The sequence below is a fragment of the Alosa alosa genome, chromosome 10 (assembly GCF_017589495.1).
Source record: "Alosa alosa isolate M-15738 ecotype Scorff River chromosome 10, AALO_Geno_1.1, whole genome shotgun sequence".
In the NCBI taxonomy this organism is placed as follows: domain Eukaryota; kingdom Metazoa; phylum Chordata; class Actinopteri; order Clupeiformes; family Clupeidae; genus Alosa; species Alosa alosa.
In genome coordinates, this window is record NC_063198.1 from 9,256,622 (window position 1) to 9,275,143 (window position 18,522).

Below are 18,522 nucleotides of genomic sequence, written 5' to 3' on the forward strand. Positions count from 1 at the left end.
AGGGAATAGAAGCTTTAGGTTTCCAGGGAATAACTCACCAACCGCTGTGCAAAATTTGACGTGCTGAATCACACCCATAGAGTCTTTGCATGCACACCGAATTTCATACAGTTACTGTACATTCATGGGGGGGCGCTGCAGCTGACACATATCAGTAGCTTCTTGGATCACGGCATGTGGATGTGCCCATGTGAATATGTGCAGAGGTATAAAAGTCCGGCTTCAGAAAGTAAAAGTCCTACCACATTTTTGTTCCAACCATTCACTTAATCATCTGATTCTAATTAGCACAGCTCTTAAGCCAGGTAGATCATGTAATCACCTTTGTTAAGCACACAGGTACAACCAATACATGGCAAAACTTTTACTTTCTGAAGCCGGACTTTTACATCTCTGAATATGTGTATTAAACCAGTTTGGGAGCAGCACCTAGTATGCAGACTTTTTACATTTGCACACACACACACACACTCACACATACGCATACAGACGTCCACACACATACTCACACACAGGTACACGCACACACACACACACACACACACACACACACACACACACACATTGTTTGTACAGACACACACACAAGTTTGTACAGGCACACACACAGACTCATACAAACACAAGCATACACACACACAGTTGCGTTAGGATGGGGGACTAAGAGGCTTTTGTGCCTAGGGGCGATTGATTTCACAATCCTCAAACACACATACCCACACACACACACAGACTTGCTACATGCACACAGATGAACAAAACACACACACACACACATGTGTACACAGAAACATATATGCTGTAGGGCCGGGCGTCACCAAAGTATCATTTCTGTCTTGTTGCTTGTCTCACCTGTGAACTTGTCTTATTATGGAAGCAGTCCACAGGTGTTTGTATAGACACACATTCACAGTCTATCTCTCTCTCACACACACACACACAGACTTGAACTTGATGTTCAAGCACTTTACACACAGACTGAGTATATTGTTGTTCAAGCACTTTACACACTTCAGACTGAGTATATTATTGTATTGAATTGCTAAACACTGATTGAGTAACCAAGAGGAGACCATATAACCATTTAAGACGTGATGCTTCCACAGAGTTACACGAACATGGATAAGAACATGGCAACACCATGTGGCGGTCATACCATGTACCGCAGTACATCTAGTTTGTGTAGGTTTTTTAGGAGCCTGTAGGCCAGAGGCTTCAGGTGCCATCAGTGGGATTTCGTACGAGACCCTGTAAGTCATCAAATTATCCTGAATGAGCATTTCAAGGAAAATTGATCTGAAACGCAGTCATCTGTGAAATGAATACTGTGAATGAACTCATGAAACGTTTTTTTTAGTTCGACAGAATAGACCACAAAAAGCCCCATCTCAAATAAATATATTTTTTCCCTCTCACATTGAACTGATTATTGAACTGAGGTCTTCCTCCAACCCTAACCCCCTCCAACCCACAAATCCTATATGGTCTCCTAGGTAACCCATCGCAGCCCACCTCCCTACACTATATGAACCCGTACCAGATGAACATGTACGCCATGGCGCTCAAAGCGGTGGGAGAGATCATCCAGGACTACGACAGCGACAAGCTCTTCCCAGCCTACGGCTTCGGGGCCAAGCTGCCTCCAGACGGCAAGATCTCCCACGCCTTCCCCCTGGTGAGAAATCCAGCCACCATATTCTTTTTTTTTTTTTTTAAAAACACTCTTCAGGCTCACTCACAGAAGACACACAAATGCTCCTATGACTGTTTACACACACACACACACACACACACACACACACACTCACACACACTCACACTGGCCTTTGTTTACTTTGTTTACTTGGCTCGATAACTGATGAACACACTGCACTCATTCGCTGTGATCAATAGAATTTCTAATCATCAGACTTCCTACTGCAGAGTGAGTCGTGAATCCTGCCCGAGACGTCAAAGGCTCTAAATGATAAATCAAGAACTGCGTGGTGAAAAAAGAAGTCTGGGAGCAAATAAAGGTGTCTGGTGCGGCTGTGCTCGGGCTCTGTAAAGCTGAGGAGCAGGGAGCCAATGAGGGGGCAGCCTATGAGAGGGACCTCTGAGTCGCAAATGAAGCCCCACATTTACTCATCTTGGCTTCAAACAACCTCACACACACTGACATGCATGCACACATAAGTATGCATAGATGAAAATACACAGACACACACACACACATCCATGCACAAACACATACACAAATATACTCACACATACACACATCCATGCACACAACTCACAGACACACACATCCATGCACAAACACATACACAAATATACTCACACATACACACATCCATGCACACACGCACAAATACACTCATACACACACCCATGTACACACATCCATGCACAAACACATACACAAATATACTCACACATACACACATCCATGCACAAACACATACACAAATATACTCACACATACACACATCCATGCACAAACACATACAAATATGCTCACATACACACATCCATACAAACACATACACAAATATACTCACACATACACACATCCATGCACACACGCACAAATACACTCATACACACACCCATGTACACACAGACACAATTTAATTTCTTTCCAACTGAAGAACCAAAGTGGAAAGCTCTCGGGAGCTTCTGCCATGCCAGTGGGGGAACTAATCGAGCCAATGCTCAACCATCAAAACACACCTTGTGGAGATCCATCACTGGCTCTTTACATTCTTCCTTGGGACTGCACAGCTCTCTAATGGACTTTCCTAATTAGGGGTCACCTTAGCGTGACAAAGCAGACACTCTGACAGCGCAGTGCCAAAGCAACTTTAATCAGCTCTGGGTTTCAATTGGATTATGAATTCCATTTGAGCTTCTCCAGTCTTCTGACTTTGACCCCACTGGGAGGTTTGTGTGCATCAGGGTGTTTGCAGTTCAGATGCTCATCATCTCAATCGATTCCCACTTCTCTGTCAGTGCATCTCCAGCTGATCATGAAATCTGGAAATCTATGTTCAGTCAATCTGATTTGCTTTTGCTATGGTTTGAAAAGCTGCCGTGACATACATAAACGTTTGCCTGGGATTCGTTAGAATGGTCTGGTGGAGAGTAGTTGGTGGTAAACAGAGTAAAAAGCTGGTGTGCGACCTTTCTCCAAATCACCACAAAGGTCACCTCTATCAGTGGCACTCCTGTGGAATGACACAGTTACACAGAACCCCAGCACTGGTCTCTCTTGTCCATCTGATTTTTAAAAAAAAAAATCTTTTTCTGAGCTATAACCAGGCGTACACTAATCCTCCATTATTTCTTGAAGGTTTCATGTCGATAGGTTTTGCTTCATTCGGTCAGTGCAGGCATTAATCACAATGCTGAAACCCTGTCTCAGAGGGCCTTATCGTTGGCTTTAGACTCCCTCTGTCAGATAAGTGAATCCACCGCAGCGCTTCGGTTTCACCTCACTCTGACTCAATCAAACCTGCTCTGCCATTGGCCCTTTTAATGGTGACCTGGAATTTCCCTGGAGGTCAGTTGTGGCCCTCTGCAAAGGCCAGTAATATTTTCATATGCAGCAGTCATCTGACAGTAATAATGTCAGAGGTTGGATTGTAATTTAATTGAAAATAGCTCAGGGCTGCCTTCCCGTATCTGTACAACACATGCTTACAGTAACTTGACCAAAGAACATGAATAAACAAAGTTGCTAAGATACTAGAGCTGTCAAAGTTACGTGCACTCATTTTTAGGGATGCACGATATATCGGCGGCCGATATATTATTGGCCGATAAGTGAAAAAATGAAATATCGGTCCGATAACAGAATTCTGGCCGATAATTTGCACCGATATTTTGTCCTAATTTAGGCCTACGTAAAGTCCGTCTGGCTACACTGAGCTGGCTACTTTTTCCTCAATATAATGTCAGCGGTGTGAATGTATTTCACCACTCTAACAAAATCTGTGGATATGCGTTCATTTGGGAATCTGTGCATCTCAAAATCGTCTCGTGAATGATCCGCCATTTAACCTTACCAGAGCGGAGCTCAGCCCTATCTAGACTGGTCTTGTGCTGGTGTGTTTGCACTTTACCGCGCTGATCGGGGAAACAAATAAGCAAACTCGTTAGTGGGACATTAGTAGGCCTAGTTCTAAGTTGTGTTTTAGTATTATATTTGCATTACGTTAGCTTGGGTTTTGTATTACTACCTAGAAATATGCTAACCATTCCTGCTTCAGTTCTAGACAGGTCATCATAATAAGTTATTAAAACCTTCGGGGCTAACCCCTTTCATTTCTGCTGCAGCAGGTTGTGCGCAACAGAGTAGACGGACATGAGCGTTTAGTCCTAAATTAAAGCGATTCATACTCTCTAGCCACTCACTCGCAATTCACTGACGTCAGGTTCACTTAAAGGAGCCACACATACTGTAGGGCTAGGCTACTGTTATGTTGTTGACTACCGCACTATTGAGGACTATTATGAGTTCTGTCCATAATTTGGTGGTAGGTAAAATTACTGCAATAAAATTATGCTTATTAAATGTTTTTCCCAAATCACTTTTCACAATTTTTTTTCAAGAGTAATATTATCGGTTATCGTATCGGTATCAGCCACAACAAACCAATAAATATCCGTTATCGTTATCGGCCCTAAAATTCCATATCGGTGCATCTCTACTCATTTTACTAAAACATGCACTCATTTTACGATATCATACACTCATTTTATTCAATCATGTGCTAAATTGTTTAATATTTTACTAAATTGTGCTCTCGTTTTAATTAGATTGTGTACTAATTATTTTATTCCTACATTTTATTCACAAGAACAAAGAGAGGCAGCACAACAGATGGTTCAGTAGATTGGACTCACATTGGATGTTCCCCTCGATTAATAAACCAGAAGTCAAACATTGTTAAAGCACAAATTACAAAGTGATTTTTACAAACTTTAAGAGATGGGCTGCAGAAGCACAGTAATGGCATAATTGCTAACTACAGCCATGGTGACCATGATTGTCATGCATGTTCAGTCTTCAAAATCAGGCTTAGAAATCCAGAGGTCTATGCCCAGCATTACTATCTCAGAATTTCGACTTACTCTCTTAGACTTCGACTTCGGTCCTGCCAAATATACATTTCTATCTTTCACTGGCGTAAAATGTCAACTTTAAAAAATGAAATACATTTTGTGATTAATTATAATTAATTATAGGATTGCATGCACTTAATCAAAATCATTTTTTAAATCCCTTGACAGCGCTAATTAATACCTAAAAAGTGTTTATACTTCATAACTAGGCCTACAGTAATTAACGGGTAACTCCTGTGTGACCTTTTGTGTGTTTCTTGTTAAACTGTTTAATTTCTGCAGAATTCTAGCACCGAGGATCCCAACTGCGTGGGCATCGAGGGGGTACTGGAGGCATACTTCCAAAGCCTGAGGACAGTTCAGCTCTACGGCCCCACCAACTTCGCGCCTGTCATCAACCAGGTGGCAAGGTAAGGAGCAGTGAAACATGTCTGCACACGGTATGGGGCTGGTCAAATGTGTGTGACGAGAAGTCTCTGGAGTCTGTCTCTCTCTTTCTTCTTTCTCTCTCTCTCCACCCTCACCCCCTTTTGCCTTTCTTTTTCTCTGACTGACAGACCCTGACCTGTCAGCCTCCCCAGTGTTCACTCTTAAAGGCAACTCCAATAATGTGTTTAGTGAACAGCACACACACACACACACACACACACACACACTTTCCAGTAATAGCATTTTTTCCTAATGAGACAAGCCTCTACTACAACTAATTAAAGAGTTGGTTAAACAACGATTTACTTTAACAAAGAAAATTGCCATCAGCTCAATACATGTGTCCAAGTAATGACCAGAGGCCTACTGTAGCTCAAGTCTTAAAAGCAAGAGCACTTATAAGCTCGGTATACACACACCGCATAAGACTATGTGGGGAGAATGGGAAGTAATTTGGGGAAAGGGAGGTTTTGCAACCATGTAAACCAAACATTCTGCCTATTTATCTACTTATCTCTCTCTAACACACACACACACACACATTAATGAATAATGCAGATACTATTGTGAACAAGTTAAAAAGTGCTGAGGCCCTGGCCGACGGAATCAGCCTGTCAGGAGTGCTTTTCTAGCTGGTCTGTTTACTGAAGCACAGGAGGAACATCACCAGTACACCTCACTCTGCATCACACACACACACGCACACACACACACACAAACACACACACACACACACACACAGGCTCAGAGACACACGCACAGCACTACACAACACACCCTCAGAGTTGTTTTCTATGACTGGAGGGAGACTTAATTATTTTGATTCGAATTTATTGCAGGCTGAAGGTGTTGTCCAGGGGAGTGTGTGTGTGTGTGTGGTGTGTGTGTGTGTGTGTGTGTGTGTGTGTGTGTGTGTGTGTGTGTGTGTGGTGTGGTGTGTGTGTGTGTGGGGGGTGTAGTGTGATGTGTATGTGGAGGCGGTTATGATAGTGGTAAAATAGCCCTCTGTCTCTGCAACCACTCCACTTGTCCATTCCAACGTCCTTCCTTCCAACTCATTTTATTTATAGCAGTCTCATCGCCATAGTAATATCATACTGCGCGGTTCGCGCAGGGCTCTCGCTTGCGTAATCACATTTAGCGCAGGAACTTCAACTGCTCTTCCACGGACCTCCATAGCTCCAGCGCCTGCTCCCAGAGAAGTGAGGATGTTCTTCACTTCTTGCTCTCTTTCTCTATGCATCCCTCTTTTTCTCTCTATCTCTTCCCCCATGCTGTAAATGAAGAAACATGTCTCTGTCCCTCTCTCTCTCTATCCATCCATCCCTATTCCTCTTTTCTATTCTCTCTATCTCTCTCTCTCCCCTTTGGGTTGGTTGGATTGGAGTCCTTGTTTAACCTGTCTCCCACTCTCCCTCTTAATGCACTGTATCTATCACTCTGTCACTTAAAGCCTCTCTCTCTCTCTCTCTCTCTCTCTGTCTCACCTCCCTATGTACATCACCCTTTTAACTTGTGTAGAGATGCATTACTCTCTCCACCTCTCCCCACACTGCATGCTAATCTATAAGAATGTAATTCATACATTCATTAAATCAATAGTCAATAGTGAAAGGTCCCATATCCCCCCTATAGGTCATCTCCACGCAGGCAGGCATCTTCGTCCATATGAAAGGAGGAACATGTGGGCGGCCGAATGTGAAGGCATTTAGCCGGTTTCAGCTTCCCCGCCTCCAGCCGCGCACTGATGCTGAGTCAGTCAGACAGAGTGGCAGTGTGGTCCCGCTTTTCCTGTGGGCGAGACCATTACCTGCAACAAGAGCCTAAAAACACACACATACACATACACACACACACACACACACACACACACACACACACACACACACCACTACCACACTCACAGGCACCACACAACTAGGAATCCCACACACATACACATTGCTCTTGACTCGCAGGGGAAAACTATTTGAATTCAGAAATAGACCTTATTACCGTGGTGATCAGACATAATAATACTGATACTGCAGTTTGTTTCTTTCTTTCCAAACAATTTAATCGCATAAAAGAATGTGGAATTACTATTGTTCTCCTTGATTCCATTATAGTTCAGGCATTTGCATAATCGTGATGAATTCCCCACACTAAACTTCTGAGGTTTTTGGGTAATCTTTCTGCCATGATTTTAGCTTTCTTGTTTTGAAAATGCATCACAACTATTATTTCTCAATGTCTTGCCATTGTTAAAGGTGCTCTAAGCGATGCCACACGTTTTATAGACTAGAACGTTTTGAGCTCTAACTTGTGCTCTAGCGCAATTGACTTTGTATACTCACGCTTTTGTCTTTCCTATTTTGCAGTCAGAGCATATTGGAATTTTCCCTCCACAAGTACATGTGCGCCCACGGGGGTGTTTCAGCGAAAAGAGGGGGCGTTCCGGGGCAAATGGTCCCGGTTGATATTTTGCAGTTTCAGAAAACAATTCCGCCACAGACCAAGAACCTCCTGGTCTAAAGTCAGTGCCGCAAATTCAGACGCTATTTTAAGGGCGCATGCATGGCCACAGGCCTACAGGAATGAATGCTATGCACACCGATCTACAGACACCCTGTGCACAGATGGAAACATTCAAAGCCTTGATAATATTTGTCCGTTTCCCGGGTTTGTTCGTGCATTGGTAAAAATTTAGTAGCCTATAGTACATCTACATGGAATATCTTTACAACAACAATGCCTAATTACAACCTATTAATTTGGACAACTTTATACAGCCCTATAAAGGCTAAAGTTACCTTTAGTTTTGTTCCAATTTACCACTGTGTATGGCTTTAAACATCGTGTGCGCTTTAACATCAGCCTATAAGCATTATTCCAGCTGTGCTAAGGTTTTAAGTATAAGGATATACTCTTTTGATCCCGTGAGGGAAATTTGGTCTCTGCATTTATCCCAATCCGTGAATTAGTGAAACATACTCAGCACACAGTGAGGTGAAGCACACACTAATCCCGGCGCAGTGAGCTGCCTGCTACGACAGCGGCGCTCGGGGAGCAGTGAGGGGTTAGGTGCCTTGCTCAGGGGCACTTCAGCCGTTCCCACTGGTCAGTGCTCGAACCGGCAACCCTCCGGTTACAGGTCTGGAGTGCTAACCAGTGGGCCACGGCTGCCCCTAAATTTTGTGGATGTTCCCTCCATCCTTTCTTTGTTTTCAAAAACGTTTTATATCCATGATGGCCTTGAAGTCTTGAGTTTGTGAATTCGCTTAAATAAGCTTATTATGTGCTGTTAACCAGCAACCATAGACAGTGAAAGAAAGCAGCAAGTAGCCTTGGCTACAATTTTCTATTCAAAATATTGTAAATAGCCTACTGTCATGCAGTTAATGGGATACTGTGCAGAGTTGGAAAGTTAGGTCTACTTGGAAACTGTTTCTCGTTGAGTTGCCTGATAGTAAGGTACAGCCGTAGCTTACACCTGCAGGAGCACTTGCTTGGGCGCCTGTGTTCCGTAATGCACTTTGCTCCCCTCATCTATACGACGCAGTTCCCATTTCTCCAAACCATACATAATTACAAGGACAAATATTGCTACACGAGGGAAATCAGTGTGGTGTCCGATGTGAAAAAATAGGTATAAATCTAGCATACACATTTCCACAAATCACGGATGCGTTGATGACATAAATTAGGAAATATTAGAGGACTTAATGAGACGTGATGTTGAACTGCATGCCAATGCCATTTAACCCAAATGCCCCAGCAGCAGCACGGGAGAGGAGAGCTTATCTGACAGATCTGCATTGTCTATACTCTTTAGTGAGGTAGATTACATTGCAAAAATATCACCATATTTTATAACCTCGTGATTCAGTAAGAGTGATCACAAAACATCGGAAAGTGACATTTCTGTATTACATTTTGTCAAGAGGAAAAATCAATAGCAAAATGTTCCCAACTGACTATAGCGCTGTGAACTGTTCCTGCTGCCTGGAAAATCCGCCATCATAATAGCAATCCGCTATGGAACAAGCGTGCCTGTTGTTAAAGGGAATGTGAGATGACGCTCTGATTGGTTTATTGCATGTTACGCCCAAACCACACCCATGAGTAATGTAGCTACTACAGACCACCCCATTTTAGATTTGTGTTGGGCGCAACAGTCATTATCCCGCCGGTAAAATAGAAACAGCGCCCAAGATCCGCCCACAAAGCGATTTGCGCAAAATCAATTGCGCAAAAGTGCAAGATAGAGCCCTTTATGTCACTTACTGCAAACATCACCTCACCATCCGCTAGCTGTCTGTGTCCTGAATACACTGTAAAAACATGCAACCTCTGTGGACAGCCCAGGCTCCAAAAACGGCAACAAAAACAACCTGGGCAAACCTAGCCCATAAAAACATAACAAACTGTTCCAGCAAATCACAGACGAGATGCGCGTTTAGGAGTTTCAATATCACGGGAGCAACACGGGAGGGAGGGGGAGGAAGTAGCGAGCTAGCTCTGTTTTGTTTGAAAGTCAACACAAGTGACGTTACCCAGCATCGCTTAGAGCACCTTTAAGGTCGGTTACTTGCCCGGTGGCTGTCTTCTTGCTCCAGAATGTATTTGGGGGCTCTTATGCCAGAGCTCAAATGCAGTCTTATTGTGAGAGTTGGGCATTCTACCAACTATGCTGAATAGCCAGTCCCGACAGCTTTATCACTGTAGAGCTTGTTTGTCAGGGTTCTGTCCTAAGGCTTTTCCCCATATGCTGTCTGCCTAGTTAATCTCTGTAGCATGGTCAGGCAAGTTTATTTATAAAGCACATTTCATACTTAGAGACAGTTCAGTGTCCTTTACATAAATAAAGTTTAAGGCAATGTTTATTCAGTATGTGTTTTTTTAAGCAACTAGGGAGTGGGCTATCGTCAGTCAGTTTGCTGCCCCAGGTATGTATCTGTATTTTCTGAATGAACAGGCAGGTTTCTGAGTTGGCTAAGGATGCTTTAAGATGTTGCAGAAATGTGAGTGGAAGGGGTTCTCTCTCGATTACTCTGTCATCACACTCAGAAGTACACTCATAAACTTTTAAGCATTGCTGCTCTGCAGGAGCTGGTGGCACCGATATCAAATGTCAAACTTGTATTAAAGGTTAACGTTAATAAAACTCAGGAACACAGGAATTTGGTCGGCTTTATGACTGGACTAGGACCCGAAACTGGATGAATGCCATGTGGAGCTCTTGACAAAGGGTTATGGTTTGCACCAGACCGCAGGCATCCTGAGGGACCTGATGCTGAAGGACCTTACGAGGTCAGATAGACTCTGCACACTGCACAGGACATTATTAGATGGTCCCAGTGTCCAACATCGATTGGTCTTGATACTCCACACGCTTCTCCAATCTAATGCGATCCAGACATTTGTTAAGTCGTTTGTGGAGGTAGGTAGAAATTGCAGTGCACCGCTGAAGCTGTCAGACATGGAGCAAGTTGTCAGCACCATCACCAGAGATGGAAAGAGAGGGTGACGGAGACGCAGACAGAGATATGTGGGATTTATTCCCTTTATTTATTTCAACTGATCTCTGTTGGGATGCCAGATGAATGTGATGGATACGGAGAGGGGATGGGGTGGGGAGGGGGGATGGGCTGTTATTTTTTGAAAGGACAGCATGACATTTGGAGAATGTCCTTATCAGCCTGTGGGTTGTGTGGAGAAGCTGAAGCTAGGGGAGGTGTGTAGGGGAGAGCTGGGGGGGATTGTGAGTCTTTGTTGATCGGGTGCAGATGACAAAAAAAAGTCCACTGTCCCCCATTCAACCCAGCCAGCTCTGGTGGCACAGACCAAGACAGTGCAACAACTGGAGCAGAGCGAACTTTGCAACCACACACTTTTTCTTGTGATGCACAAACTCCAGGCCCCAAATCAGAGAACAATCCCCCCTTATGCTTCCTTCCGGTGTTCCATTGCACACTTATAAGTGGAACTTTCACATTGTGTAGTAGAAGCTCTGAAATGGCTTGAAGTCAGTCATTTCCCAGGCGCAATCCCATAGAGCTTCAGCCCGACGCCAGGTGAACTCTTAGAGGCGTCATCATTACAGATCCTCACAGAACATCTATATTTGCCCAGATAATTGTGTGGGATTAAAGTCAACGATCCTGAAAGGGAGGTGTTTGCTTTGTGGCCGGTACATTATCTGTAATGCATTACTGTAGGTTTGAGTGTGCGTGTTTGGCCCTGTTGTTTACGCTGATAATGTGACGTGATATGTGTACTGACTGAGCGGCTTCTGTTCTCTTTGCCTGCAGGCTGGCGGAGGAAGTGACGGACGGCTCACAGTACTTCGTACTGCTCATGATCACAGACGGGGTCATATCGGACATGGTGCAGACCAAGGAGGCCGTGGTCAACGTAAAATAACTTTCACCTCCTACACTTAGCTCTCAAACACTCTGTCGGTCACTACTCTGTGCCCTCATTGCAGTGGGAAACACATGCCAATATAACTTGCCACACATACATATGAAAAGAATAGCAAAAAGAAAATAATGTAAGCCCATTTCTTCTAGCTGAGTGCTTTGTAGTTCATCATATACCTCATGCATTATTGCATAATGCTCTCTCTTTGCCTCTTGTAATTCCCAGGCTGCTTCTTTGCCCATGTCTATCATCATAGTAGGAGTGGGACCAGCTGAATTTGATGGTAAGTGAAGTTAAAGCTGCAGCATACGCTTTTCTATTCCCATCTATCAACAGCTTTTTGCAGAACTGAAACTGAATGCCAGACTGCATCTTTAATGCATGTTTTTGTAGTAGTATGCCAGATGGGTGGTAGTATAGAAGACGTCTGTTGTTAAAAGCAGCTTCCCATTCAAGTAGTTCTTTACACTGTTCATTCTTACTTTCTTACGTTCTTTCTTTCTTTCTCTTACGGAAATAACGATGAAGTCAAGTTGAACGGGTTAATCGGAAAAGGTGGCTTTAGAAAAAGAATCACAGTTTTAGAGGACGGACAAAGCTACCACGAAGTAATTATAGCAGCAGAGAACCACAATCTGCCCAGGAACTGAGCAGTGAGACTATTTAACGATGCGGTATGCCATCCTAAATGTTAATTGGCTAAGTGATTGGAGTGAGCAGTGTTGCTGTGGGCAAAGCTGGTTTCTCATGCCTGATGACAGGTGAACTCTCAGCGGGACCCATTACTAGGGTTTTGTGGCGAGTGTGTGTGAGAGGATGTGCTTATATTAGTCCTGTATGTTTGTGTGTGTATGCGTGTGTGTGTACAGTATGTGTGTGTGTGGAGGGGTGTATGTGTGCGAGCTCGAGAGATATACACACACAGAGGGAGGTCATAGTATGTAAGCAAGCACACATTATTGAGAACCCTACCTCTCAGCAGAATCCAACAACTGACTATTTTTTTCTCTGCAACTATTCTTAGTTATTATTTTATTATTATTTCTATAATTACTGATTTACGAAAAAAAGGACTCGCTCAAATTTACTAGCCTCTATTCTTACTTTATTTTGAACTGGTGCAATTAGAGGTTGATTTTCTCAGCTTCTGAATTTTACTATTGTTTTCTGGTCCATGTCTGGTAGTGGCTGAAGTCGCGCCAGAATGACCTTGCATTGCAGTGCTGTGGGCTGTAGGTGGTTACTTGGGCCTGACAATAAGTGATTTCTCACTGGGACCTATTACTATTTCTCTGGGTTTATGCGTGAGAGCCTCCAAATTTTTCCTTTCTCTGTGCGTGCGTGTGTGTGTGTGTGTGTGTGTGTCTGGGTGTGTGTGTGTATGTGAGCCTCTGAGTTTGTCCTCTGTGTGTGTGTGTGCAGTTGTCTGTGAGTGTGTGTGTGTGTGTGTGTGGGTTGGGGGGGTTCAGGTGAAATGCACCTAGCTGAGCCTCCCTGGGCACCCACACAGCCCTCGAGCTCTTCCATCCCCAGCAGCGCACCTCTCCAGCTGTCTCCAAGTGCCATCTGCCAATCTCTGTGCCATGACAGACCTACGCGCACGCACGCGACGCACACACACACACACACACACACACACACACACACACACACACACACACACACACACACAAACAAACACACATATACACCTACGCGCCCACACACAAACACACATACACACACATAAACACACACACCTACGAGCCCACACACACACACACACACACAAACATGCACACACACAAGATTGTATATAGACACACTATACCCTATTTACTTTTCCCTCTCCTTTTGGTGTCACAAGCAAAAACCAACAGCTTCTGAATTGTATATGAATGCCCACGACAGAGGTCCAGTTCACTACTAACATACATTTTTTCCCATGCTGAAGACAACAGGTGTAATGTGCAAGATAGCTATAGCAGATAGTGGGGGGCAATAATAAGAAAGCATTCTGTATCTGTATTCTGGATCTGAGATTCTGTCATCTCTCCCGGTAGCAATGGAGGAGCTGGATGGAGATGAAGTGAGGGTGTCCTCTAGGGGGCGATATGCAGAAAGAGACATTGTGCAGGTAGGATCGCACCCCCCACTCTTGTTAGCCTTGGACAGAATACATGTCTCCCTTAAACTCTCCTTTGACTCTATGAGTAAAATCTCTTTACCATAAGAGCAGCCCATTTACTACCATGTGAACTTCTCATCTCTGTCTATTGCCCACATTCTTTGCCACCCCTTTTGCCTTCCCCTTCCAGTTTGTGCCATTCCGGGACTACATCGACCGGTCGGGAAACCAAGTGCTGAGCATGGCACGACTGGCCAAGGACGTTCTGGCTGAGATCCCTGACCAGCTGCTGTCCTTCATGAAGAGCCGGGATATCGAGCCCCGGCCCACCCTGCCCAACGCCAACACCAACAATCAAGCCCTCAACATGCGCATCTGAGCGGAGACGGGGGTCCAGAGAGGAGGCGGTGGCTGTCCCTGGAACTTTATTAATGCTGCCATCCACTCCTGAAATGAAGCGCATCAAGTACATCCACATAAAGCATTTTTATCAACCTGAGCTAATATAATATGGGTGGGAGGAGTGGGCTAGTGTTAATCCTTTGACTCATCCAGAAAAAAAAACTCCATAACACTCAACAAGTTATTTCCCAACACTCTTCTCAACAGTCTTCAATAACTCGACAGTCACCACTCTTCCTGAAATCCTTCTCTGTCCTTCCTACCCAAGTGCTCACAACTTTAGCACATCTTATGGTGTGACCCACATCAGCCAAGCAGAAAATTATGCCTGGCAAGCAAACTTTTCTAATCAACAAGGCTTTCCGCCTTTGACTTATTTCATCTGACAAGATCATGGCTTAGTCTCCCAACAAGCGTGGAACAGACAACAGAAAAACAAGGATTTAGCAAGGAGAGAGATAAAGAGAAAAAAAGCATTACATTCTGTCACTCCCACACTTGAATGCTCAATCGACCCCTGAATGCATGCAGTGCATTTGAAACCTCTCTGGGCTCTATGCTTTAGCAGAGAATGTTGCCAATGGGTGCAGAGAGTGTTCCAAAGTGGCATTATATGAGGACTGAACCCTGGCTGAACTTGTCATGTAAACACTCTAATGAAGCAGGCATCTGCAGCAGGGGATGGGATCGGCACAATGGAATGAGAATTACGGTCCGCCTATTCTTATCGGCGGTGGGAGCTTTGCTTGGTGTCTCCACGTCTGTCAAGGACAACTTGCTCTGAGAGTCATTTTAATGTTTCTTTCTACACGACTCACACAGAGATGTTCACCAGCTGTCTCCTGCTATAGTCATATCCGTCACAACAATGGGTTTCCCGTGGCCCAGTAGCCACTGCTGTGCTGCAGACTTTGACTGACTGTATATTTCAAACCAAACAAAAGTCAAAGTGTGAATCTGTCAGAATAACGCTGGAAGTGTGGAAGAGTGGCCTTTGTGAAGCTCTTGTTGACTGCATGCCACTAACCAACATCTTTGTTTGTACTATTTAATTTTTGGGAATATGTGCAAATAGTTGGAAAAGTTGATTCACTTATTTATTGACCAAAAACTAGCTACGGTCAACATTCCTGATCATCTAAAAATTATATGTATTTGTTCAGTGTCACTTGTTGCAATATACCAAACATCATGAGTTTAGTATCCTATATGGCTGTTTACATACTGAAATGGCCATTATGAGCAGTTTTCATTTATTTGGGTAGTCTCATGAGTTTTAGGTGTAACGTTTATGTGTAAAATAAGTTTCTACCTGAGAAGATTCCGAAGAATCCACTTATCCTACATTCAAAGTTGAGAGGACAGAAGCAACTTAGACATGTCAGACGGTCTCTGTCAAAGGTGTTATCACTTTAATTTCTATGTTCATTGTAGTCACTTCCCCACCTACCCAGCGTGGCTCCAGCCCTGTGTGGAGATGAATAATTCATGGTCTGGCTCACAGCAGCATATCCGCACCCTCCTTTCATAGTCCACAGAGTCTGCTGCACTTATTTAGAATAAGAATGATCCACCACAGCCACCTCATGGCAACAATCTGGGACAAAAGTACTCACATGTTGTCCAGAGAGAGAGAAAGAGAGAGCAAAGGAGACAGGTGACGTTCCCAGGTCACCTCGACTCCCTTATTGAGAGTCAGCAGGATTGGCTCTTGAAAGCCCAGCTGTCAGCCCATTAAAAACACATTTCTAGGAGAGTTGCAAAACTGGCGTTTTTACTTTTGCAAATGTATGCATAGTTATTCTGAGGCTGCTCTGGCATTTTTACTATGTATGTGGGTCTAACTGCTGTAAACTGTCATACTTTGGTATAAATATGCATGAAAAGTTTCATTATTTGGGATTTTTGTCTCTTTTTTTCCCTTCTTCTTATGTATGCTCCTACCACGACTGTGGTTGTTTTTCAGTGCAACGTTGTCATTATGAGGCGCCAGGTGTGACAATGACACCTGAATAACTTGAGGTTGAGTCAAATGTAGCCGAAGGCCAAGTGGGCAATCTGCGGCTTTTTGTACAGGACTCTTAATTAATATGAAACTGACACAATACATGATAAGCCCAGAGAGAGAAAGAGAGAAAAAAACAGTGGCATTTCAAGCACTACAATTGACATGCAGGGTTTGAGTATGTACTTCACAAAGAACTTATGAAGCTATTGGCCAGTTTTGTTTAGTTTTGTTTCATTAATTTGACCTCTGCCAGCAGTATATATCACAAACCTACTTTATCAGACAACATATTCTACCATTATGATAATACTTATGTACATGGTACACAGGTATTTGTACTTAGAGCACATTTTATTACTGAGTGTTGGGAATCAGTTGTAGCCATGCCATGCGCATGAAGGGTTGAGTAAGGACGGAATATGAATACAGTATGTGGCCTTACTTCTTTGTCAAGTGTATATGAGAGTTCAGTTGATATACATGTCAGGGCAGTTTGTTACACGAATTATGTTGTTATGATTTGAATTTTATTTTGCATGGAATTAATGGGACCGTTTTAATGATCATCAAAGAAGTAACTGTATACCTTAAAGTGTAACTCTGGAGTAAAAACAATCTTGGGTCTATATACGGTAGTTAACAACTTCAAACTTTTGATTGAGAGCAAAATGACATTAATTGGTGGCGTTTTGAGCAAGACCATTTATTTGCATTATCACTGAATGGGTTGTTTTTAGTCCGGAATTTGAAATCAACTACCTGTAGATAACTGTGAATATAGCTAGCAAACTGTGAATGTTTTTTTTTTGTATGATGCTGTATTGTGTTCATGTTCTCTCTCCTGTTGCGTACAGTGTCCATAATAGAGATACTGGTGTAGAATCAGGCAAAGAGTATGATGTAGCTTGCTACCAATAGATGATATTTTCTAAACATATAGAACACACGTGTTTATCAGTCTAGTGTCGCAAATACAGCCGCAATCTTTGTGTCTTTGAAATTATAAGAGTGCTAATTTAGTACAACCGCATGCACATAAATTGTTGGAGAGCAAGATGAAACCTCATTTAAATCTTACGTAGTATTTTTTACATTGAGCATGATTTGTCAACTATGTGTTCAGTGAGTAGATTGTAGAGGTTATTTCTCCTTATCTAGCTTGACCAGACCCTAATCCTTGCCCAAGTCTTTCATTTTTTTTAGCATACTCTTCCACTTGCACTGCTATATCATCAGAATACAGTACAATTTTAGTTTGAAACCAAAATTCCATTGATAAGGTCAACTGAAAATGAACCTTTAGTTGATTTATTCCCCAAAACGGTTGCACACGCAACACAGGGCATTGTCAACCCCTTCAGTTTGCTTCTGAAGAGGCGGCTGCCAAAACTAAACTCTTACCACAGCCAGTACTTTTTCATGGATCTTCAATCAGTCTCCTTAGGACTCCTTATGAGCTTCGGTGGAATACAAGATCAGGACAAAAGAAAACATGAATTCACCAAGAAGCCTACATGTCGTGTTTGGACAATGTTCAAATGCTCAACGCTTCTGTGCCACTGCCTGGTAATAAAAAAAAAACTATGATGAATGCTGGAAGTTTTTATATAGGCTATAACTTTAAAATAAATAGGTCTATATTTCATTCTGTTTGAATGTCAATGTTATTGCACTGCAAAATGGGACAATATTGATTTGAAACTTCTGACAGGTTTCCCAAACTCATTAGCCAACACTCACTGTATGAATGTGAAAACGTTTTGGCAATAATAAAGCACTTTGAAGTAAACCATGCGTTTGTTTTTTCTGTTTATATTAAAATGTGTTAATTCACAGTAATTTAGTTTCTTCATAACAATTTCTGACATTTCCAGACTTGCTGCGCCATCTAGTTGTAGAACTGTGTTTTGCAAGACAATTAAAATTTGCCCATTTCAACTGCGAAACTTTTAATGTTGGACATTTGCATAGCCTACATTCAGTTTTGAAACTTCCAAACAATCCATTATTTCCCTTTGAACATTAAAGAATATAAACGTATTTGATATTACTGCTTGCTTTGCCT

General features: G+C 43.0%; 1 protein-coding gene across 1 annotated transcript in view; it reads left to right on the forward strand.

The window, feature by feature from the left end:
* Positions 1-18,246, forward strand: part of LOC125301638 (copine-9-like) — a 104,101-nt gene extending 85,855 nt beyond the window's left edge. Inside the window, 7 exon segments of the mRNA XM_048254279.1 lie at positions 1,494-1,675; positions 5,389-5,516; positions 11,829-11,931; positions 12,166-12,223; positions 13,983-14,056; positions 14,238-14,371; positions 14,373-18,246. Of these exon segments, the coding sequence (XP_048110236.1) occupies positions 1,494-1,675; positions 5,389-5,516; positions 11,829-11,931; positions 12,166-12,223; positions 13,983-14,056; positions 14,238-14,371; positions 14,373-14,556 (863 nt within the window). The 3' untranslated portion in view covers positions 14,557-18,246.
* Positions 18,247-18,522: the final 276 nt, after the last annotated feature.